The sequence below is a fragment of the Manacus candei genome, unplaced genomic scaffold (genome assembly GCF_025592945.1).
Source record: "Manacus candei isolate 608988 ecotype Guabito, Panama unplaced genomic scaffold, ASM2559294v1 h1tg000011l, whole genome shotgun sequence".
Classification (NCBI taxonomy): Eukaryota; Metazoa; Chordata; class Aves; order Passeriformes; family Pipridae; genus Manacus; species Manacus candei.
Window position 1 is genome coordinate 18,531,829 of NW_026138059.1, and position 24,148 is coordinate 18,555,976.

A 24,148-nucleotide genomic window follows, 5' to 3' on the forward strand; every position below is an offset into this window, starting at 1 on the left:
ATAAAAGAGTTTGGTAAAATAAACACCTGAAGAAAAGTACAAAGATCAGTGTTTACAGAGCCATTGTACTGTCTACTCTCTTATATGCATCTGAATCATGGGTCATTTACCGCCACCACCTGCGACTCCTAGAACGCTTCCATCAACGCTGTCTCCACACAATCCTAAACATCCACTGGTCAGATTATGTGACCAATACGTCTGTTCTAGAACAAGCAGCAGTCACAAGTATTGAGGCCATGTTGCTGAGAACACAGCTGCGATGGGCAGGGCACGTCTCCAGGATGAAGGACCACCACCTCCCTAAGATCTTGCTTTATGGTGAACTTGCCACCGGCTGCTGCAAGAGAGGAGCCCCGAAGAGAAGATACAAGGACTCCCCGAAACAACATCTTAGCCTTGGTCATATTGATCAACATAACTGGTCTACTCTGGCCTCCAATCGGGAGGTCTGGAGACATCTATAACGCTGCTGATGCTTTTGAGAAAGCACGCAGGATCACCCTTGAGGAGAAAAGACAACACAGAAAGAATTGTGCCTTGTAGAATACACCATCTAAGGAGTCTTTCTGCTGTGCCTTTTGCAACCAGTCATGCCTATCTCATATTGGCCTTTTTAGCCACCAACGCGCTTGCAACAAACACGGGTAGAGCCCTTCCCAAATCTTCGTTCGCGAAGCCTAGCCATGAATGTACATCTTTGATTTGTTCTCCTCATATCACCCTGTCAATGGACCAAACTTCCCTTGAAGTATTTCAAGCAACATGATGATCATCCACATGGAATGTCACCCAATATGGAAGTGAATCTGAGGGAATATGATTATCTCTAAGCCAGTAACAGTTCAGTTTTCATTGCATTGCACTTGCTGGGCATAGATCCTGCACATCTCTCACATTTTCCTTGGTCAGATATTTTTTGTTTTATTTTGACAACAGGGACATAAAGTATTTACGATTGTAAAAGCTATGAGGGATGTGGTTTACAGCTTGTACCTATGGAAAATACAGTAAAAAGCTATAACCGTGCTTTTGTTTATTTTGGTCAAGTGGTTTGTGACCAGCAATACCTCTGATCAGAATTTGTGCAGCGTGTAATTGTAATCATAAAAGCTCTGTATTACTGGAATTCACACCTTGCAGGGTCTAGAACAGGGTTGTAGGGGATAAAACAGACTGATTGATTTGGAAGTTTTCCAGAAGTTTAAACGCTCATTTTCAGAGTGGGTGGGAGGTTGTGTAGCCATGTTACATATGAACTTTGAAGGTGTGGAGGGGCCGTACTGCCCCACAGCCTCAGCAGGGCCTTGTGCTCTGTGCAGAATGGCAGCAAGTGGAGCACACGGCAGCCAGGCTGAGAGCTGCTGACTGACAGCAGCATTTATTAAAATGTCATCTCCTAATTTTCACGCCGGATTTCTGCTGTCGTATAGACTGCCCCAATATCTCACGCCAGAGGGAAGGGCCAGAGAATAACCCAACCCGCCCTGAGGAACGGGAGGCACACAGTCTGAGGGGAGGGAGAAAAAAAGCATATCCAACCCTACCCAGCTGTAGCAAAATAAAAAATAAATTAAAAAAAAAAAAAAAGGAGGCGGGGGAGGATGCCCTCCTTGTGGCACGGCTCTTTCCACGAACCTCCCCCGTCTGTCGGACCCCACCCGCCAATAACGGGACGACTTCAGCCGCTGTCGCCTCGCAAACTCCGCTCGCAACGGGGACAGCGTCTCTCCCACGCCAGCATCCTCATTGGGCACCGCTCCGGGAACCCTCCGGCTTCCCCTTCCCTCCCGTGCCGAGGGCGGCCGGCGGCAGCCGGGCTAATGGATGCGGCCGCGATCGGGCACAGCCTTATCTCTGCCAGGGAACAAACGCGGCGCTAATTGCAGCCGCTCTGAGGAAATTGCTATTGTTTCCAGTCAAAGGCGGGGGCACTTTGAGCGGGTTTATCCCGGGAGCCCTGTATCAGTTAATCTGCATCGCGGGGCCGAGCCGGCAGCTCCTGGGGCTGCGGCGAGTGGGGAGGGGGGTTGTGCTTTGGAAGAAAAAATAAGAGGAGAGAGATCAAGTGCGGGCTTCCCGCCCCGGCGTCCCCGTTTCCCTCGCTCCCCGCCCGTGGGTTTTTCCTACGCCGAGGCGCAGCCCCAGCGCACACCCCCCTCCGTGCGCGGCGAGCAGCGTTTCTGGGGCGCGCTCGGGGCCGCGCAGCCGTGACGCGCGAAAACCACCGCGGGCCCGTCCGCCGGGGTCGGGGGCGCGCCGCGCACAGGCGCGGATACGCGCGGAGCGGGGCGCAGGGGCGCGCACGCAGACACCCCCGGCGGGGGCCGCGCACATGCGCGCACTCACGCCCCGGCACACACGGGGGCGGACGGGCGCTCGCACACGCGCGGGCGCGCACACGGGCGCGCACACCCAGAGCCACACGCAGCGGCACAGACGCGCTCTCGCTCCCGCCGTACTCCCTGCGCGCCCGGCAGCGTTCACACCGCTCCCCGACATCGGCAGCCAAGGACCCCCCCGCCGCTGTCCGGCCATTAGTGCCTGAGGGGGGGAGGAGGAGGAGGAGGGAGGAAGGAGGAATAAGTCTATTAGTAATAACAACAACAACAACAACAAAACCCACCAACAAATCCGCACTAGCGCCTTAGTCCTTCTCTCAGACCGTCGACTGCCTGGCATCGCCGTGCATCGGGCTGCTGTGCTGGGACTTTGTTTCAAGTAAAAAAAAAAAAAAAAAAGAGGCAAACAAACAAACAAAACCCTTCGATTGCTCAGCCACTTCCATTTTTTCCCCTGCAGTCTCGCTGGTTTGAGGTGGTTGTTTTTTGTTGGTTTTTTTTTTCTTCCCCCTTCATGTGGTTGGATTTGGTGGATCCGGAGCCAAAGCTGCTTTTTTTCCTCGGTGGGGTGTGCGTGTGGCGTGCGGGGATTTTCTCGCTGCGTTTTTTATCTTCTGCTGCTTTTTTTTAATCTTGGTTTTGAACCTGAGCTGGGAAAAATGGGAAACGGTGCTTCCGTCAGAAGGGGAATCTCTCCATCACTGTTGTTGGGACGTGTGCCTGTGGTGCTAGTGTTTTAGAGAAATAGCCTGACAGCTTTCGGAGTGGAAGGTAAGGGTGCCCGGGGCATTTCCATTTCCCATTTCCAGGGATTACGACTGGAAAGCTTTTAGCTTGGGATTCCGGGGAGGAGGCGGCGGAGGAGGGGGACAGGCTGTTGCTGAAGGATAGAGACAGCACATACGAAATGATCTCCGCATTTACTTCAGCGCTGCAGTTTAAAAGTTAGAGAAGTCCGTCTTGCGACAGGTCTGCTTCCCTGAGAGTAATTTCCAGCGAGACCGAGAAAACCTGAGGTTTGTGCACGATTGGGGTAATTTGGATGGGGGGGGGAGGAATGTTAGGTTAATAGGAAGTTAAAATAAGAGAAGTCAGTGGGTCTTCTGTTGGGGGAAAAAGATAAATGGAGTGATGGCGCCGTCTATGTTCGGCTAAACTACAGTGTCACCTAGAAAATCAGTTTGGGGAATATCCAAACTAAATGCCCCTTTCTTTTCAGCAGAAGAGGATTCTCCCCCTACCCAGATGGGTAACCTTAAACGTCTGTGGCCGTTTTTTAACCCCCTCTTCCATGGACAAGAAAGATCTTTTTAATCTGAGTGTCTAATCCTTTCAGTGAGCAGATTCACTCTACATCTAGCAATACTGCAAACTAACTGAAATGCTGCCGGCACACTCAGTTTGTGTGTCTCTGTACATGTCTGTGTGTGTAATGCACACACAGAGAGAGAGAGATTAAGACACTGTTGTGTTTAAGTAGCATTGTATGAACAAATACACAACTAAAATGAGGGCTATTTGATTACATTTCTTCATAGAAAACAGCCTAGCACTGCAGACGTCTTTATTTTTCTAGTGCAGATATTACACAGGATGGGAAAAGTCAGAAGCTTTTTTCCTTTTCAAACGGAAAAGTAAATAAGCTCACTTTCTGCTTTCCAGATTATAAAATTAATCCTTTTCCATGGGTGGAATTCTTAATTTAGACACTTATTGTCACATTGGCTTTCAACGCCTACACCATCCTGAATAACACTGCGCAGAACTGCATTGCCTGCAAAGTGCTTCAGCAAAGGGGAAATTGTTTCCAGAATTCCCAATAAGTTTCTCTTTCTTAAAACCTTAAATGCTGTACCAGCCCTGTTTGGAGAAGGAGGACCATGTTATTCATTGAGATGGATGCTCAGAAAGGAGAAAATCTGATCGTGTGGATAGACCCAGCAGCAGCTCAGTTTTGTTTTTTTTTTTTAAACCTCTGCTATAAAGAGGGTTAGAGTTGGTGGTGCTTTTTGCCCATTTCAGGATTCAGAGTTTGCATTATAATCTAGGAGATACGAAAATCTCTTCAAGGGAGTTTAATCCGGTGACTTGCTGTGTGTTACGCAATGGGAAACAGAAGATGCCTTGCTGTTTGGTGAGGAGATGAAAAGCTAGGCAAAGACACACATCAAAACTCAGTAACAGCGCCTGTGTGTACATCTGCCTCTGCTTACTGAGCAACAGTGGAAGAGACTGCAATTTAGAGAGTTTTGAAATTAGGTTAGTATCGCTGCTTTCTGCTTGCATTTAAGAGCAGAAAGCAAAAAGCTACTCATTTGTAAGAGATAAGCAGCTTCTCAAAGGTTAATGCTGAAAATGGTCAATTTGAATTTTTTTTATATCATTACAGAGATAAATATAACTAAGGTTTGCTGTATCAACCTAGGCCACTGTTGCGAGAACAGAGCATGTGGAGGTTGTGAGGGTTGACAGGTGCAGTAAAACAGCTTTATTTGGAGATACTAGCAGAGAAAATGTAATATGTCTTTCATTGTTCAAGCCCACGGCTGCAAAACACAGGAACTAATCAGACAGTAGAAGATATTTGTAATAAGAGGGCAAGTGCAGTCCAATAGGTGCAGAGATCCTGCTGTAGCACTGCCAGCTATATAGAGCTGCTAGTTGTAGATACTAATACTGTAAACTATTTTATATATCCTTAGAGGTTGAAGCCATTGAAACTATTATCTTAAAAAGCTGGCATTTAGTGGTAGTGTCAGACCAGCAATACTTTAATCTGATTTTGTTTCTTTCTTTGGCAGTGTCAAAATTTTATTAATATATTAATCTCAGTATTTGCTGTCTAAATATCCTTTTTATAGAGACCTCTATATACCAGGTGGCTGGGGTGAAGGCATGTAGGCATATGGGAGATAATGTTCCATCTGTAACAAATAGTAATTTGTGCATTTTTAAATTATGGCTGTAATTCTTCAGTTACTTCTCAGACTTAATAGAAAAATAATGTATAACAACATATGCTATCGGCTTTATTGTTCTATTCCGGTGAAAATCTGCATATGCATATATGAGTATAGCAGATCACTTATTTACTTTTTTGAAGAAATAAATAAATAAATTTCCCTTCTCTTGGTCTGTCAGGTAAGGCATCTAGGCTTTTACTTAAGTTGAGCAGTTCTAGTCCACGCCAGGATGACTACATCCTAGAGAGGAGAGGACATTCCTATTAATAATCTAATAGATGTTGAGTTTTAATTTGCCTGTGGAAGACGTGTCTGTCGCGGTGGCCACATGATGGCGCTGTGAACACAGCGGCAACCCCGGCCCTTGCGTTATAAAATAAAAATTACCTGCCCTTCTTTCTGAAAGGGGTTCTAACTGCAAGCTTGAAAACAGCTGGCTCGAATATTGGAAGGAGTTTGGTTTTCTATGCGTGAAGAATTCTACTTGCATTTTTATTTCATTTCATCTCCTGCAGGCCAAATGACATAGGATGAAGGCTGTTCGTAATTTGCTGATTTATATATTTTCCACCTATCTACTGGTTATGTTTGGATTTAATGCTGCCCAAGACTTCTGGTGTTCCACGTTGGTGAAGGGGGTCATTTATGGATCGTATTCTGTAAGTGAAATGTTTCCTAAAAACTTCACAAACTGCACTTGGACGCTGGAAAATCCAGATCCAACCAAATATAGTATTTACCTGAAATTTTCCAAAAAGGACTTCAGCTGCTCCAACTTTTCCCTCTTGGCTTATCAGTTCGATCATTTTTCCCATGAAAAAATAAAGGATCTTTTAAAGAATAACCATTCTATAATGCAGCTCTGCAATTCCAAGAATGCTTTTGTATTTCTGCAGTATGATAAGAATTTTATTCAGATACGTCGCGTCTATCCTATCAACTTCCCAGGATTACACAAAAAAGAAGAAGAACAAAAATCCTTCTTTGAATTTTTGGTGTTGAACAAGGTGAGCCCAAGCCAGTTCGGGTGCCATGTGTTATGCACTTGGTTGGAGAGCTGCTTGAAATCCGAGAACGGGAGAACTGAGTCCTGTGGGATCATGTATACAAAATGCACCTGCCCTCAGCATTTGGGAGAATGGGGAATAGATGACCAGTCCCTGGTGTTGCTCAATAACGTGGTGCTGCCCCTCAATGAGCAGACGGAAGGCTGCCTGACCCAGGAGCTCCAAACCACCCAGGTCTGCAATCTCACCAGAGAAGCCAAAAGGCCGCCAAAAGAAGGTAGGTGCTTCTTGGAGGGGGGCTGAACGCCACGCCAGTGTGTAAGTCCTGCTGCTGGCTCTCCTTAATACTCACATTCATTTGAGCTGCTCTCCACTCTGGCTCTTCTCTAGATGAGGCAAAAGAGCTGGAGAAGATGCACACTCCCTCAAGGCAGGGAAGGCTGCATTTTCATTTCTAAACTGGTCTGGGCTTCAGCATATAGTTCTGCTGAGCACTGTTGAAACTCCTCACAAGTAAGATCCATCTGTTTTAAGGCCTCACTTACAATAATTCCCACAGGTTGTGAGCCAGGAATCACTCTCCCCCTCACCACCTCTTTACTGCAACCACCCAAATACAAAACCTTGGCCCTCTTGATATGATCCCTTGACTTTGCAAGGAAAACATTTCCAAAGGCATGCAGGCAACCTGACAAAAGACCAAGAGATTTACCATGTTCAGGTCACCTGGTCCCAACTGGGCCAGAACTCAACCACCTAAAACAAAACCAAAAGCAAATGCAATTCCTCAGGGTGAACCCTCTGCCTGAGATACTTGGCAATGTGAGACACTGTGCAGGCAGGACATGCTGGTTTAACCTGCTGGGAGCTCTGCGAAGGGGCCGGGGGCTGCTGCTGCACCTGTTTTCCAGGCAGCTTTGGCTCCCGGAGATGAAGGCTCAGAATCTCATTGCAGTATTAGCGAGGAGGGGGAGGGGGGGCTGATGTGTCATTCCCAGCAGCTGCTTCATGTCCCTGCTGGAAAAAGGGGGTGGCTGTGGAACGGTGTGAAGACAGGGGTCCAGTAATTAGCATGGCAGCCCTCTGCTTAGTCCCTCTGCTACATACTTCATGTGTTAGCCTGACATTTTGGGGACGTCGGGGTGGGAGGGTGATTTTGGGAAGGACGGTAGGGGCTTGCGAGGCAGGGAAGGCACGGGTTGAACCTAGATGGGGGGCTCTGGTTGCAACCTATGGGCGAGGGGGGCCATCGGAGCTGCTTGAGGGAATGGGGGACGGGGGGATAAATTATCGAGCGTTGGATATTGCATTTTAATGCAGGAAATGTTCCCTCTCTCCTTGTTTTTTGCATAGCCACAAAGCTCTCAGTCTGTGGCGAGGCAGTGCCAAGCTCCCAGCCCCCCTAATAGAAGTTGCTTTGTGGAGGAATGTAACATTGACACGTTGTTAGGAGAGAATTTTCTTTAAGGGCAGCCAAGCCCCAGTGCTGTGGGAGAAGAAAAGCTGAACTTGCTCCAGCTGCCGCGGAGCCAGCGTCCAAGGGCAGGGCAGGGGGAGGGGTGGGGGACACTTCTCGGTGTCCTGCGGCTCCGCGCCTCTCCCGCCACCCAGCATCCTGGGAACAGAACGATCCTAACGGACAGGGGAGGCTCGGCTGCCGTAAAAACCTCCCAGAGAAGCGGCGGCAGGGATGGTATTTAAGATAGTTTAGAGCTAATTATTGCCCCGGGAGGCGGAGGCAGCCCCGGCCGCAGCAGGCGGAGCCGGGCAGGAGCCCCGGGCGCTGCGCGGGGGCGCCGCCGCCTCCCCCGCCTGGCGTTGGGCTCGCAGCGCCCGAGGGCGGCCTCGGGTGAAGCACCGCCTGCGCTCCCTCAGCCTCCACCGTGTGAGAGGTGGGAGTCACGGGGGAGCTACGGAGCCCTCTAGAAAATAGAAACGCCGCAGAGCGGAACGCGCGCAGGACCCGCAGCCGCGGTGCGGGGGTCGCCCCGCGTTCTCAGCCTCGCCAGGGTCCAGCGGGACCCCGCGGAGGGGCGAGCGGAGCAGCCGTCGTGGCCCCGGCGCCGCGGGAGGCAGTGTAGCCGTGGGAGAAAGGCGCACCTATCCCTTCCTCCTCCGCCCCTGCCTCTGATTGCCGTCCTAAGGCACCAGCTGCCTGGTGGGGCCGGGGACGAGGGAGCACGAGCACAGGGGGTGCACAGGCCACCGGGTGTCTTCACATCTTTCCCCAAAACATGCTAAATTCCAAGGGGATGCGTGTCTCCAAGTTAAAGCATCTATTTCAGAAAGGTACTTATTGGAAAGGAAAGAGGAAACTTAGGGCAAACACTTGTTTTGGTTTTTTTCCCTTAAATTTTGTAACATGTTCCCAGCATATTATGCTTCCAGTTTCAGGCACATTTTAATTCTTGCCCCTACTTATGCGTTTTCCTCCAGATGAGCTTCAGAAATGGCATTGTTAGAGGGGGTGGAAATTTCACTTGGTAGGTGGAAGGTTTGCTTTGCTTGCTTTTCACTGTATTTAGTCTTTTTTTGGGCGTTGCTAAGAATTTTAACATTATTAAAATTATTTCACACTTTTATTTAATTGCTTTAATGCACTTGGAAATCAGTCATCAGATTGTTACTCGAAGTTATAATGAGTTTGCAAATTAAGCCTCACAGTATTTCTCAGTAGCAGTATGCTTTTTGTCTTCCACTCAGTTTAAAGCATTTTTTCCTGTTCCTCAGAAGGCTAAAAATCTACAAGAGAGGTGTGTTGAGTCGTTGTTTTCTGTAGATATAGTCACTTTCATTAGGCACATCAGTCAGTGTATTTGTCTGTATAAAGCTAGTTTGTGGTTCAGTTGAAAGCTTTATTGAAGGATCAAGATGTAGAATGCTCTTGCCACAAACATGATGCAATTCATCACTTCTGTCAACAAACATTAAGGCAAGAAATACAAATTTTGTTTTCACAGACAATCTACTTTAAGTTATATTGGCACAAGTAGCATAAATAAGGTAGACAATGAGTAATAGAATGGTTGTTAGGGTTCTTAGTGACAACTGAAAGTACAGTTTTGCCAGTGTAAGTTGAGTTTTAAAGGGAATGGAGTTTACCATTGGGAAGGTGCTCTGGATTTGATAAGACTCTGTTTTTATGAATTTGTGTATTACTTTTAGGTTTCATACTGACGTTGCCTAGCAATGATTTTTGGAAACGAATTGCAGAGACCTGACAGCTTTCTGCAGTATTATGAAAACCCTTCCATCCTTCAGATTTGCTTTCATCAAGCTTGACTGTATGAAGTGCAAAATCTTTTCCCAAAACTATTTTCAGTCCCATTTTAGAATAGAGAGCATTTAGATTAAAGCCTACTGTTTCTATTTTGAATCTCTGAAGTTTTTTACAATTTTGAATATGATAAATGGCTAAGGAAAATGGATGAAAGTCAGTATTTTTCCTTTTTAAGAAGTGTTGCATTTTACAAAAGATGTGACAAGTATACAATGGATGATTGTGTTTCTAAATGTGCTGAAGTGTTGAACAGTAAAAGGAACTAGGTCAAAAAAAGAAGCTATCACTATTACTTAGTAATAAAATAGTTTGGAAATATGTGGTCTATTCAGTATTTCTTCTGTAGACAGATTATCTTTTGTGTCATTGATTAGAGCAATATTAAAAATTGCTACATTTTCACTTCTTGTATCTAGATCTGTTTCTGTAGGCTTACATTTGAGATGCTTAGCCTAGATAAAAGCACTGGCAAATAGATCTCGATACTCTCATGGGATCCTGAATTTAAGGGCTATGGGGAATTTGCCCTCTGGATTCTCAGTGCTGTGACTGAACTGTGTTATGAAGTTTCTATCTATAAGACAGGACTCAGTTCCAAGTCTAGTGGACCTGTAAAATGTTCGCATGTAGTCGATCCATACAATTTTTTGAACAAGGACAAGAAAATCCAAAAATGTCTTTTCTTACTGTGACCATTGCCAAACTGTAATATGATTGTGGGGTTTTATAAAAGTTACCTAGACAGAAACTACAGACAGTTTTTCCCCATGTTTTACTGCCAAATCTGAGCAGGGCCTTCATAAAACAATTAAAAGAATTTTTTGTCCTCTTACTTACATCCAACAGAAGAGAGGGGATACTCACATTCATTAAATCTCAGCATTTGGAGTTCCAGGCTTAATCTTGTATATCTCATTCAGACAGTCTAGAGTAGTTTTAACAGGGATTTTTTATTATGCTAGAAATGTAGCATTGGTCTACTGTGTAGCAAATTCTAACATCTCACTGTGTACCAACATCACAGTATTCAGCAGTGATTTATTTATTTTTTCCTGATTTCACAACTGGAAACAACAGGGAGATCTTAAAAGAGGATTACAATAATTTATGCCACGTTGTTGAAGAATAGTAAGATGTAGGATGTGGGTAGTTTTGTGGAGCTTTCTTGACATGGATGCATTTATTTATATATGATTCCATGAATGCTCGCTTCCTGTTCCACACATTTAGGATGAATTAATAATATTCACCACATATCCAGAGGTCACTAGCTGGGTGAGTAAGCTGCACATCCCTAGTCAGGAAGTCATAGTCAGTAATACCATGTCATATCATGGGCCCATCAGAGGATTTAAACGGTTAAATCAGTGCAGGATTTGTCTAGTAGGAACAGAAATTACAAAATGGAGTCCAACAACCTTACACTTCTAGGAGGATATTTAATGTTTATTATGCAATGATTATTTGAGGCTGAAGCAAAACTTAGAAAATCGAAAATAAATAAAAACAGTTGTCCAGAATATTGAATGAGTACAGTAACATACTTGGAAGACTCTTAATAGTTTTTATATCCTGCCGCTTGCTGTGGCTCATTAATTCATGAGTTCAAGGAAACAAAGGAAGATGAGCAGTAAGGGAAGAACACACTTTTTAATTTTGTGTGGAAGATATTTTTCATTATAACTTCATGAAATATTGTTTACAAACTTTAAACTGATATTCTAAAAAAACCTGTTACCATGCAGGTCATAAGCATCTTGTTATCACACTGTTACAAGCAGTAAAAATCTAGACTGTAAAGAAAAATAATTTCACTTTAAATAATTTTTCTTTTTACATAAATATTGTCCCTCCTAAAATGCTCATGGCCAAAAACATCATAGAAACTTTCATAAAATCAGTTAAAGACATTGTCAGTCTGGTTCCCAGTGGAAGGAAATATTTTAAAATCTCCTATGGATTCCAGTGTGCTTTATAAAATGCCCTTTTTGACTTCTTTTGCTAAAAGAAAATGATCGCCCTAAAAATTTATACTCTTAGTACATATTTGAGTCACTCTGAACCACTCATAATAAATAGGATAATTTATCACAGTCATGTGAGTTTGATTTCAAATCCTTTTTTTAAAGTGATGCACTGTAGAAAAAGAATTTATGATCAGAATCTCTTTTAATCAATAAGGCCTCTCTTTGTTTTCAAGTATTATACGCGATTATCACAAATGGTTGTGCTTTATGCTGTATTGATCATTTCCACCTGATTTACTTCTGGAAACTATGAAAATTCTTGTGTTGATATAAGTTTAGAAGTTTGTGTGCAAGACTAATCAGCATTTCATATATGTGTGTGGAATTCAGTGGGATTTGGATCAACCCGTAAGTGAATTTTCTGATGCCTTCAAAAAGGAAAATACCCAGACCATTTCCTTTACAGTACAAAAAAGCCTACATAAATGGCTTTGCTTCCAGTTATTTAAATACTTTATTAGTAAATGTACTTGGCTCAATCTCTCTATCTGCATGGTAATTTCTTAGGAATCACAGATTCTATCTGTATTTTGTTTAGCATTTCTAACACTAACAAGATGGCATGTTACTTATTTTGTGGGAAAGGTCAGCCTGCTTCAGTCTAGTATCTGCCTTCAGAGGGATCACAACTGTCCTGCATAGGATCTGAATACAAGTTTTTCATCAGCTCATTGTTTCTTCAAAACATTCATGACTTCAGTTGAATAGTATGTTATAACCAAAACCAGGATTTTAGTTCCCCAGCCTGTAATTTTTGCTTGAATTAAACCTCTATTTGTGTACATTATTGCACTCAGACATTGTGAAGATCTGCTCCCAACTGGGCACAAATACTGCTAGAGACCTCTGCTCTAAAGAGCACAAAACATAAATAGAAGCCAGTGATAAAGAATGAGGTGTATAAAGAAATGAAGTGTTCAGAATGAAGTCAAAGCAAATATCCAAATTAGGAACAAACTCGCTTGCTGCTGCTTCCAGTGAACAAGTGCTTGATAGTACTGTGTCCTGTACCATCAGATATTTCAGACCAGTCATGCCTTCTTTATTTGCCCTTCTCATATCAGTAGTCTGTGCCTTTTGTCTTTAAATACTTCCATTACCTTTTGTCTGGGTGGATAAGATGCACAATATGTTCACTGTATTTTAGACCTTGTCCTCTGATTTGCTTGTGCTTTTGACAAATGTGGAAGTGTTCCAGTGTAGAACAGCCATTAGCAGAAGTTGATGATGATTCTGTTTACATAGTGGGAGTGGGATTTCAATTATTAAGTCTCAGTGACTTTACATGGAATTATATTATGACATAATGCAGGTACTGCATTTCTTCTTATTATGCAGTGGTTTATACATATGTATTTCTCTTTTATACATTTATATAATACAGTGATTAGATGATGTATTACATCCAGTCTGTTCTCCTGTGTTCTTTTTAAGGCAATTTATCCTCTTCTGTTCAAATCTATGCATATTGCTGTTTTGTTTAGTTTTCTTCTTGCAAAAGCATGGAAAAAATCTGCTCTGTGTGTGGGTATACACAGAGGAATTTTCAGAGGAGACTTGATTTTTCTCTTCTTAGGGAATTAATTTTATGAAGTTTATTCAGTTGTGTTTTATCAAAGGATTCCAACTCAGAGTTGTTGTAGCTCTCAAATTGAAGTTTAGTTGTTCATTTATAAATATGCAGTAATTGTAATAAAACAAAGGTCACTGCAGAATTCCATTGAGCATTATTTGCATTCACTGTTAACAAGAAATATAAAATGCTCTTTAGGACAGAGAAAGTTGTACACGATATGAAGTACAAATTTACAAATTATGCATCACTGATTTATGAATATTTCAGCATTTGAGCCCCTTGTGATGCTAGTTTAATCTCAAGAGGAAGACAGTCAAATTTTTCAAAGTCATTCTCAGTTTTGTTAATCTTGTAGAGAAGTTACAAACAAAGTTGTTGTCAAATTACTGACACAGTTTTCTGATGTACTAGCCACCATCAGAATTAATAAAAGCAATCAATAATAACAGTGTATGAGATCAGTGTTGTTCCTTTGCTCTGCAAAGGCCAAATTATTGTCCTTACTCGAGACAAATTCTCCATGGTATCAATATATTTTGGTCTAAATGCAGATTAGATTAGAGCCATGGAAGATGTGTGAAACAGTAATAACGTGTTCCTACTACCAAAAGCAATTTATTTCATAGTTTTTATTTATAAAGTCTTTTTTTCACTGTAGTTTTACTATTGAAACTGTCGTTGACATTGAATAGAGTGAAGCAGATGTACTTAAAAAAAACCCACAACAATTTTTTAACCATTTGTTGCACTTCTTTCAATTTTAGCTGGTTAGTCTGTCCCTCTCCATGCTTTACTTCAGTTTCTTGGTTTTTTGTTTCTTCATTATCTGAAGGGGAAACAAGACATATGACATACTCAAATTAGTGTTTCTTTGATAGTGCTGAAAATGCATACAACTGAAATTTGGAAGCAAGTTATTTTCAGTTATTAAGTTAAAATTTTATTTATATCTCCTAGAAATGGCAAAAACACAGAAAAATACAAAATTTGAATCCCATCCATTTTTTGGTAGCTTGATAGAAAATTGGTGACAATGTGGAGAACATGTTGGGGCAATTTTCACCAATTTGCTCTCTTCAGTTCTTCAGGAGATGTAAAACGTTTTGAGAGCTGACTTTGGTACCTGTTGTTCATGTACTGCTAGCTCATTCATATGCAGGGACAGTGCTCATAGCATGGTGTATAACTCTCAGCCATAGCTGATAGTTACATGCTATTGAACTTCTTCGCTGAAGGACTATTGGAGGATGGAGAATCCAAAGAGCAGTTCTCCAACTCTTAGCTGTGAAAAATAAAGATTAACAGGAATTCTAACCTTACCACTTTTAACTAGCATTGGAATCTGTTAACCAGTGTCACCAACTGAGGTTTGTTATCACAAATTGTTTGTGAGAATCTGAGGCCCCATTGCTGCTGAGATGGCTCAGGCTTTCCTCCTTTCCTGGGTTATGTCAGTACACCAACCAAGAAGAAAACTAATCACCTTGGGTTTTTTTGGTTGGATGATCTTTATGTTGAGTGAGCGTGCTACAACAGCCCAGCTAAACCTCCCTCAGAACAGGGCACACGAAAGAGCTGGAGAGAAACAGTGATGCTGGTTCAGCACAGTTAGATTTGCTTAGGAGAAAAAAAGTCTATGAAAAAGTGATCAATACGTTACCCTTGCCTGCTATTTTGGATATGTTAGCAACCAGTTACGTAATACTTTGTTTCTAGGCAAGTGTACCAGGTTTGATTACAGTACTACTGGCAGATGCTTCAAAGTAGAGTCCAAGATACATGTTTATCCAGGGCTTCCTGCTGACCATTAAAGAGTGGTGCAGATTGCTGTGAAAGTGTGTGTAGAGTGCTTGGAGATGAGTCTGTGAAGCCATTGTATCTTGATGCCTTAAGCCCCTAATGGTTTTTTTATTTTTCTAATATTTGTAAGACTTGGTAAGTTTTATAAGTAAGTTTTAGAACCAGGCTTAAGGCATCAATCTCATTCCTGTAGTGCAGCTAGAAAGACTTTAAATTACAGGTTAGAAAATCAGGGAATCTAATTCATGCTATTTATTGGTTATGAGAAATAATGTTGTACATGCTTTGTGCAAGAACACTTTTTCCTGAAAGGGTTTTGGAAAATCTTAACTCCAAAGGTTTCGTGTGGAATATTTCTTTGAATTCTAAATGGTTCACTTTTTCTTAGAGTGTTTGCTTCTCTGTCCTATGAACATATTCTTCTGTACTGCATACATAAAAGATTTCAATTGTCTGCAAAGCTGGGCACTTCAACTTGAACTGTAACAAACTGTGTTTTTATCCTTGGAAATGTTTTTGTTTGTTCTGTGGCATTGGCTGATATCTGAAGTGACTGGCAAACATACAGATGCTCCATACTGGTATGTTTGAAGGTTGATAGATGTGCTTCACACTGACAAAGGAGAGGAGGAAAAATGTTCAGCACTGCAGGTGTAATGTGAGTACAGAGCCTTGTCCAGCTGGTCCGTCTGCACCAAATGTCTAGGAAGTCACTAATAATACAGAGAGGATCATGAAGTTTCACTCTCCTTGGAAGGGAGAAAGGTGCCAAGGCTGGGATATTATCCAATTCCAACACCTAATAAAACTGTGGGAGTTATGTATAGGGCCATAGGACTTCAATGTTATTATTTGGGTTATTATTTGGGTTCATAAATGCAACCTCTTGAAGCAGAATTATAATCAGATCGAAAGTTTACTAGTTATTGTCCTGGGAGAATTTAATGTACTTAAATGTACTTAAAAATAAGAGCCAGCCCTGGAAACAATGTTTCCCCATCTCATAAATGCATGTTCAAGTTGCTGCATATTCATTATCTTTAGTCCAGTGATTTTTTCATTTATTCACAAAAATTAGGGCAGTTTCAGATTTGGGAAAAATAAAGACTATTCCTATTCCCTGATGAGACAGAACCTTCTGAGAAAAAGAGCCACTGAGTCCAGATTGCTCCAAGTGCTGCAGTTGTTTACAGGATATTCAGGTCTGGGTTGGCAGTTTATACACAGATTATGAAATGCCGGTCTCCGGTTGTGCCTCGTGCAAAGCTTGTTTAAGCTGGGTTGATCCAAGACCACCTTTTTGATTCACTCTGGTTGGGAGTTTGCTACTTATAACAGTAAGGAAGTGCCCAGACCCTTGTGTGCACCTTGCACATATTGCTTATGGCTCTTAAACACCAGCAGGTGTGGGCTTCCCTAGGATGAACATTCTGGAGGTCCCCATTTGGAATGTGCGTCATGAAAGTGATGATGAGGCGTGTAAATTTATTCGATTTCTTTTGTAAATGCTTTTTGATGCTTCTGTGCATCAGTTTCTTTCTGTGTGGTATTGTTAGAATGGTACCGCCTCACCTTCTGGTGATATTATGAGGACAAGTACATCAAAGTTTTGCTCTGCAATCGGCATCATACAGGTACTTAGAGTATATGGATTATGCCACTACTGCTAAACATGAAAGGGTTTTTTTCCCTCCCAGAGATGAAAATCAAATCTATGTTCTTCCCGGGTATTTTTGGTGGTTGAAGTGAAAGTGTATTTTTATTGGTTGCTTTGCAGATGAAATAGATGAAGAGAATGAAGGACTCTTACATTTATCTCCTATTCCATGCTTTTAAGCTTTTGGATAATGGATTTTTGTCCATGTAAAATCTGAAGTGTTGCAAAAAATAGGTTTTAGTCTGATAACATGTACAATAACTTTACAGTAACTGAATTTCTAGAATAAATAAGACATGGCAGGGTACCCAAGCATGCCAGGATGTAACATCTCAATATTTTTCAGACATGACTAAATTCCTGCTTTTTGTGTTCATTTGTACATAAATATTCTCATTGAATCAACATCATTATTTGTGTAAATAGGATTTAATTAAAAGCAGGTTTACCAGTAAATACCCTCAATTGAAGTTGTGGGTTCCTGAAATATATCTAATCAATATTAGAACAGGAAACCATTATTTTATTAGTAATATTAATATCTCTAAATATTATTAAAAATTAATCCCAACAACAATAATAAATGCAATCAATCAAATAATTATTAATATATATTAATAATATCAATTAATTTACTATATATGACCTGTCTTATATAAGTTGGATAAATATTCTTTGTTCTTGTTATCCTAGAACAGAGTTTTGTCCAGTTCCCAGGTCTACACTGATTTAGCTGATCATCAGTGTATTATTTGTTAGCTCTGAGTTCCCCAGGGCCATCCTTTGCCTTTCATTGGCCCTTCCAGACCTGTGCTCCCCTGTGCTGCACCTGCACCTGCACCTGAACACCTCTGCTCTCAAACAATTCTTTCTTTACCAGAACTCTGTTCTTCTGCATTGCATTGTTATGCTGGGGTAATAAGTATGTCATTCTGTACAGAATAACTGTTCGTTGCTACCATCTGTAAAAAGAATATGGTTCTACAAAGATAAGCAAAAGTTAAACAAATCAGGCAATAGCTGGCTGGTCATTAGACAAGCTAAATAAAGCTTCAGGAAGAACAGAACAAGTTCAGAAAATACTTGATGTGTCCTGAGGCTTTTTAATGGCAACGGCAGTGCCGTATTTATTGCAATGTGGATCTGCACTAAAATGCATTTAGAATCATGAAGAATGGCCATGGTTATTGTCATTGTACTTTTTTTCTTCTGTTTCTGTTGAATGTGTTCAGAAACTGCCATGGAATTTATTGCAAAATTTTAGCATTCTAAAGCATACATCTTTTCTCATTAGATGAAAAAAAAAAGTAGTGTCACGTTATTGATTTATGTTTGACAAATGGTATCACACTAGACACATCTGGATAAAAACAGGAATCTCTTTAGGAGCAGTTGGCTGATGTTTGGCTATGACTGACACAACTACTATAAAACTAGATGCTTTTTAATTCTTATTTTTGTGTAAGTTGGGGTTTGTATTTATCTCTAAAATATGTGTCTGAACATAAAGTTGACAGTCATTTGAGATGACAACCACTGTCAGGGAGTTCTTCCTAAGTATTTACTATAATATGAACTGTGGAAGAATATGTGACCCTAAAGGATGTGAGGATACATGTAAAAAAACACTACAAAATGATCATCTTAACAACAGAGATCGCATGAGGGTGAAAACTGCAAAAACAAGCATGCAGGATGTTTTGGTGATCTGTGGAAACACTGTCCTGCAAATTATTAGATTTCAGAGGTTAGTAAGTGCCATTTTTAAAAATCCTGACTGACTATCTTGAAATAATGCTGTGTCAAAGGATTTTTTTTCATTTCTGAGGTCTGTTTTCCATTGCGTGTATACTTCAACCACAATATTTAACTTCAAACGCTTGGGCATAGAAAGTCGTAGAAAATCATTTTGCATTAGAATCAATAAATTTTCAATAATCTGGTTGCTAAGACTGATTTCAAAAAGTGCAAGTTATTTCGCTAGCAGCACAGAATGTTGTGAATTGTGTAGCCCTGTTAACATGGGTCTTAGCTACATGTCCGATACCAGCCAAGGGTTTAAAAGTCTTGTCCGTTCAGTCTTTCCTCACAGCTCAGTTATTGTTACAAGTCCTGAGCTTATGTTTCATGACTACTTACAATCTTTGTACATTTTAAGGGTGAATACTGTTAACTAAAGGTGATCTTTTTTTGGCATATTATGGAGAATCACTGTGGTATTCTGAAGAGAAGCCTATGTGGACCTTTACACAAGGAGAAAATTAGATTTCAAATTAACAGAAAACATGAAAATTTAGAAGGTATTTGTGTCTTTTATACGAGTTAACTCAAAATGCATAAGTAAATGAAACAATGGAGAATAGGGTACATTGAAGATTTCTTGAGGAAAAAGTACTGAAGATGCTGAATCTCTTTTATTGAAAGACATTACTGTGATATGACACCAAGATAGTGTCTGGTACTGTGATACAGTCAGAAATTCTGCCATTTCAGGACAGGGATCCTTTTGGCATAGAGTTAAAAAGACCCCCGGTATTCTTCTTTGTTCCTTTGGCAGACACACATTGCTCATGGTAGCAGTGATGTGCTGGCGAAGACACAAAGTGCTGTGTTGATCAGAGAATACCTTATGTGCATGCTAACTTGAAGGATGATCACACACTGTGCCTCTCATAAGACAGAACCTCAGGCCACGAAGTCCATTTCAGCATATTTGGTATTTGTAACTTGTAGTCTCTGTTAAAAATTGTTGCATTGCCCCAGTGGAGCTCACAGCTAAATACCGAACAGGCTTTTTGATTAGCAGCTCTTAGCACAAGGTTTATACAAACTTAAACTTCCCTTGAAATTATACTGGCTCTAAACACGTTTTTTGCTTTTTCCCCACTTTTCTTTGTATTGTGTCTAGGTTGTTAGCTCTTTACATTACTCTTTTAGCTAAACCATCAGATTCCTCAGAAGCTTACACTTTCACAGAGCTGCGGTCTTATTAGTACTCTAAGCTTGCAGTTTATCGTATCCAGGGCATAAAACAGGTGAAGTAAACAAACACAGAAGCTTTGTAGGAATTACAAATGAAAACAAAACAAAACCAAAACCCAACCGAAAAACGAAAGAAAAAAGTCTTTTTTTCAGTTAGCCTGAGAAATGCACAAGCTTGGACAAAGGAATAGAATCCCTGTATTTAACCCCCTGGTTTTGATTCCTCATCACTCCAGTCACACAACCAGTTGAAGTTGAAGGTTGGTGAAGAGTCTAGTATTCCCAGCTTTATGCTCTACTTTGAACATGATTCCTCTGTTATAAACTCTGCAAATCTGTTTCTTTTCTCCCACTGCCCTGTGCCAGCTACTTCCACTGGTTTTCTCCATTGGTTTTATGCACAAAATAGGTTTCAGTCACAAAAGGCAGGGTATGCCTTCCAGCCCATGCCTCAGTCATTTCTGGAAGTCCCATTATTTCTCTGATGTAAGAGTCTATCTAGGCAACCAAAATGCAGTGGGCTAAGCTAGGATGTGAATTCAATGTGTAGATGTGTCCTACACCTGTATGTCCCAGAGCCCAGTCTTCCCTCTTCACTTCAGTCACTTCAACAACCAGTACGTAGTGCTGTTTCCTCTGAGTTGCTTCTGCTGACCCCATAAATCTAGTGACAGCAGTATCCCAGGAAAAAGAAAATAAGGGCTTAAGTATTTGTAACTTGTAGTCTCTGTTAAAAATTGTCGCATTGCCCCAGTGGAGCTCACAGCTAAATACTGAACAGGCTTCTTGATTAGCAGGGCTATACTTTCCTCAGGCTAAGTATAACCACGATCTTGTGTCTCCTTCTCCTTAAGAGATACTTACTTTAGCATATTTATATATGAAAGGTGTACATCATTTTCTGTAGCTGGTATTTTTGAACAAGAGCAAAAAGTCTTCAGGGTCAACTCAGTACTCTCTCAGATATATAGCATTGCCCAAGAGCATATGGAGGTTTGGTCATCAGCAGCCTTTTTCTGGCACACAGCACACTTATATGTTCACCTAGGTCCCTGATGAAGTTCAAAGAGAGAACAAAGTGCAGTTTGCTGTCCTGGAAGCCTGTATTTAGGCCTGTCAGGAACAGGGATGTCCCCACATAGGCTTTTCAGGAACTAATTTCATGTAATCTGCACCACTTGCTTGAAATGAAACTTTCAGTTCTGCTTAGTCCTCTTTTAGACACCAAAGCAGGTATCTAGACCATGTGCAAATATTGTGAGTTAATCCATCTGCAGTAATCTTGAAGATTTTAACGATGTTGCTTGTCCGGCTTTGCTTACGTTAGTATTTAATTTCCACTGATGTTAGTAGGATTGAAGGCAAGGATAACCAGAGGGTCTTTCATGTTCTCTGGTTTTGGGTTCTCGTCAGTTAAAGCACAAGAACTACTAGAAAGAGCACACGCACTCTTAAAAATGAAATTCACAGTGGAATTTATAGATTTTATTTATTGCAACCATTATTTTTTCTGTTGATATAAAAGCACAGTTACAAGTTAGTTACTCATTACTGTAAGAAAGACAAAGATACAGGTGTTATTTAATCAAAATCTTATTTTCTTTACTATAGTGGTTTCAACATCACAGATAATTACTACATTTTTAATAGATCTGTCATGTGTAAATGCACTGGAGTCTACTCAAATCTGACAATACCTTAATCTAAATGACATAAGAAGTCTCTGAAATCACATGAATTATAAACAACATTGAAATACTTTCATTTGTGAGTACAAATGTGCTAAAAATGAAATTATTAAAACAATTCAATGTATGTTGTATGATTTCTGTTTCAAATTATTTATGATAAACCATGCTCTATGCTCAGAGAAATGGAAATAATTGTCTATATAGAGACATCATTTACAATTTCCTTTGGAAGATTTAGTTGCTCAGAAACCGTTGAAATCAGTGCTTTTTTACTACAGAAAAAGAACTGCGTTCCTCCAAGCCCACTGTGTCTGCAATAGCATAGAAATGCTTTAGATTGTCCCCTGGATTTTTGTGGGATTGTCTCTGTTTTGTTTGAGGATTATGGAATGTTAAATACTGTTAGGAGAGAGTAATCCATGTATGCTGGTTGTCACCTCTGCCAAAGAAACAGATGGACTGATGACCTTTTCAGGGCAACGTTAGATCTATGTGCTTTTGACTGGCTATGGTGCTGGGAGCACTCTTGCTATCTGAGCTGTCTTTATTCAGTTAATCCTAATTTTTATTACTGAATAGTTGTTTTATTACTGAATACTTGTTTTTTATTCAAGAAAATGCTCTAAATTGCCCCCTCAATTTTTTAGTCACCCTGTCTCTGGCATATTTGCCTCAACTGAAGTTGTGCTAGTTCTCCCGCGTGAACATTTAGCAGCATGAATCTTGAACTCTGGCCAGATACCATACACAAATGTCTTTGTCCACACAGGTGTTCCCTACAACCTTTGAGCGCATGTTTCTGTTTTCCAAGAAATTTCATTTTTGTGTACACCACTCATTAGTCACATGATAAGCACAACCACACAGAACTCAGTTGTATAGTCCTAACAATTATGTGTTCCGTTAATGTGCAAATCCATGGTAACCTGGGAAAAAATCAATGCCATCTCACTGAGAAATATGCAGTTAAAATCTTTAGACAGATTTCCTAATGACATTAACCTGAATTTATTTTTTTTATAATATTTGGCATCTTTCTTATTCTTTTATATGTGTATTAGGTTATTTCCTATATTTTTTGCAGAAACTGTTGATATATAGCTATCAAAAGGCAATTTATGCCTCCACCAGTAAGTTTGAGAAGTTTATGAGAACAACAGAATCAGTTTCTGAGGCTACCCTCAGCCATTTCAGCGCTAATAAAATAAATTAATAAACTGATGTTGTTCTTTGCAACAGTTCTATTTCATCATTTAGAAAATAAAGTTCATAAACATATGAGCTTTACTTTTTTTTTTTTTAGATTCTGCTCTGAATGTATATAACATAGTTTTAAAGTTAGAATTGGGAAATCTCTGGAAAACGTTGATAGGTGAGGTTGGAAGCTTGAACCATTTACAGCATCAGCGGGGTAAGAACAGTTAGTTGGACTACTTTTTTTATTGCAATGAGCATTTAGAACCAATAGCAATCCCTGGAAGATCACTTAATTTAAGAGTCCATAGTCACAATTTGGTTATATTTTAGCATTCCCCTGGTGTGATGTGGTGTGCGGAATTTAGAAACTGAGCATTCCCAGAAGACAAGAGCTCAAGTTTTCCAAATTATCACTGAGGTATTTTTTTAATATATGGATGCATATTAAGATTTTGGGGTTCTTTCATATTTGAGAGTAGTTCATTGTGTTCATGGAACCAGATGGGATAATAAACTCAAGAGATCTTAAAGTTGATGCCTAAGGCTAAAATTTTACTTTTAGACCTATTTTTGTGAATAGGTTCCAAAATGTTTTTTAAATTATGTGAAATAGATTCATAGATAAATTAGGTTTGAAAGGTTCTGAAGGTCGTATAGTCTAATCCCTTTTTCAGGGTAAAACTAATTGAGTATTTTATTTCAGTCTTCTCTTTGGTTCACAGTGAGGTTGTTTTGGTCCCTAGTAGTTTGTACGTATGTCAGGATTCAGCAAATACCTAGAACCACAATAGGAGCTAGTGTATGTGTTGTCAATGAGTTTTGTTATTCCTGTTAGTCACTATAATAGTCCATGGTTTTTTAGTTATTCTTTATCATGCTTCAGGTTTTAGTATTCTAATTAGTAGAAAAATAACTAAATCACAAAGACAGTGTACAGAATGGCCAAAATAGTTTATCTGAAGAATAGCTAATAAAAAACTCTAGAGAAAATTATCCAAAAATAATTTTGACTGAGTCATCTTTAATCTATAGATTTTGGAAAACGTTTGGTGTTTAGCAAGTCAAAGTTCAGTGTTGCCAAGAGGTTGCATTAAAAAAAAAATTAATAGTTTCTTACAGTATTTTACATCACTCACACAAAGCAAAGCATGTTTGCGTGCCTTCCCTTTTCCTTGTGATATGTCACAGCTGTACCATGCTGTTGGTAGCTTCTGGCACTGAAAGGCAAGATAAGGAATCACTATTGAATAGTGTTCTGGAAAGGGGAAAGAGAAGAGGCAGCCAGACAAGATTATTCGTAGTTAAAGCTTGTAGGGCAAAGATAAGGCAGTATAAAAAGAGAAATGGATTAATGCTAGCCAAAGGGGTTAAGATAATAAGGATTTTTGTACAACATCATAGGGGAAAAACAAATACCAAAAAGACTGAAAGGGATGATAATAATCTTATTTAAAATATCTGCGTTAAAAAGCTTCTTTTTAGGAATAAGAAATTAAGGGTGATTCTAGAACAGTAAAAAAGTATGAAGAACTTGACAAACAAGAAATAAGGTCATCTGTGAGAAATCCAAATATGTGGGTGTAGAGTGGTATAGGGAATGTGTATTATAGACTATTAAAGTAAATA

The 24,148-nt window shown here is 40.5% G+C and overlaps 1 protein-coding gene across 9 annotated transcripts in view; it reads left to right on the plus strand.

Annotated features, from left to right (window-relative positions):
- The first annotated feature begins 2,429 nt into the window (after nucleotides 1–2,429).
- The window catches only part of ADGRB3 (adhesion G protein-coupled receptor B3), a 459,474-nt gene continuing 437,755 nt past the window's right edge, over nucleotides 2,430–24,148 (plus strand). For 7 of the 9 annotated variants that reach the window (XM_051777697.1, XM_051777703.1, XM_051777706.1 and 4 more), the window contains exons 1-2: nucleotides 2,430–3,113; nucleotides 5,821–6,589. In XM_051777697.1, the coding sequence (XP_051633657.1) occupies nucleotides 5,836–6,589 (754 nt within the window). In that variant the 5' untranslated portion in view covers nucleotides 2,430–3,113; nucleotides 5,821–5,835. Of the gene's footprint in view, nucleotides 3,114–3,234; nucleotides 3,359–4,378; nucleotides 4,602–5,820; nucleotides 6,590–24,148 lie in introns of those variants that run through there. The other 2 variants (XM_051777699.1, XM_051777698.1) reach the window with 2 other exon arrangements.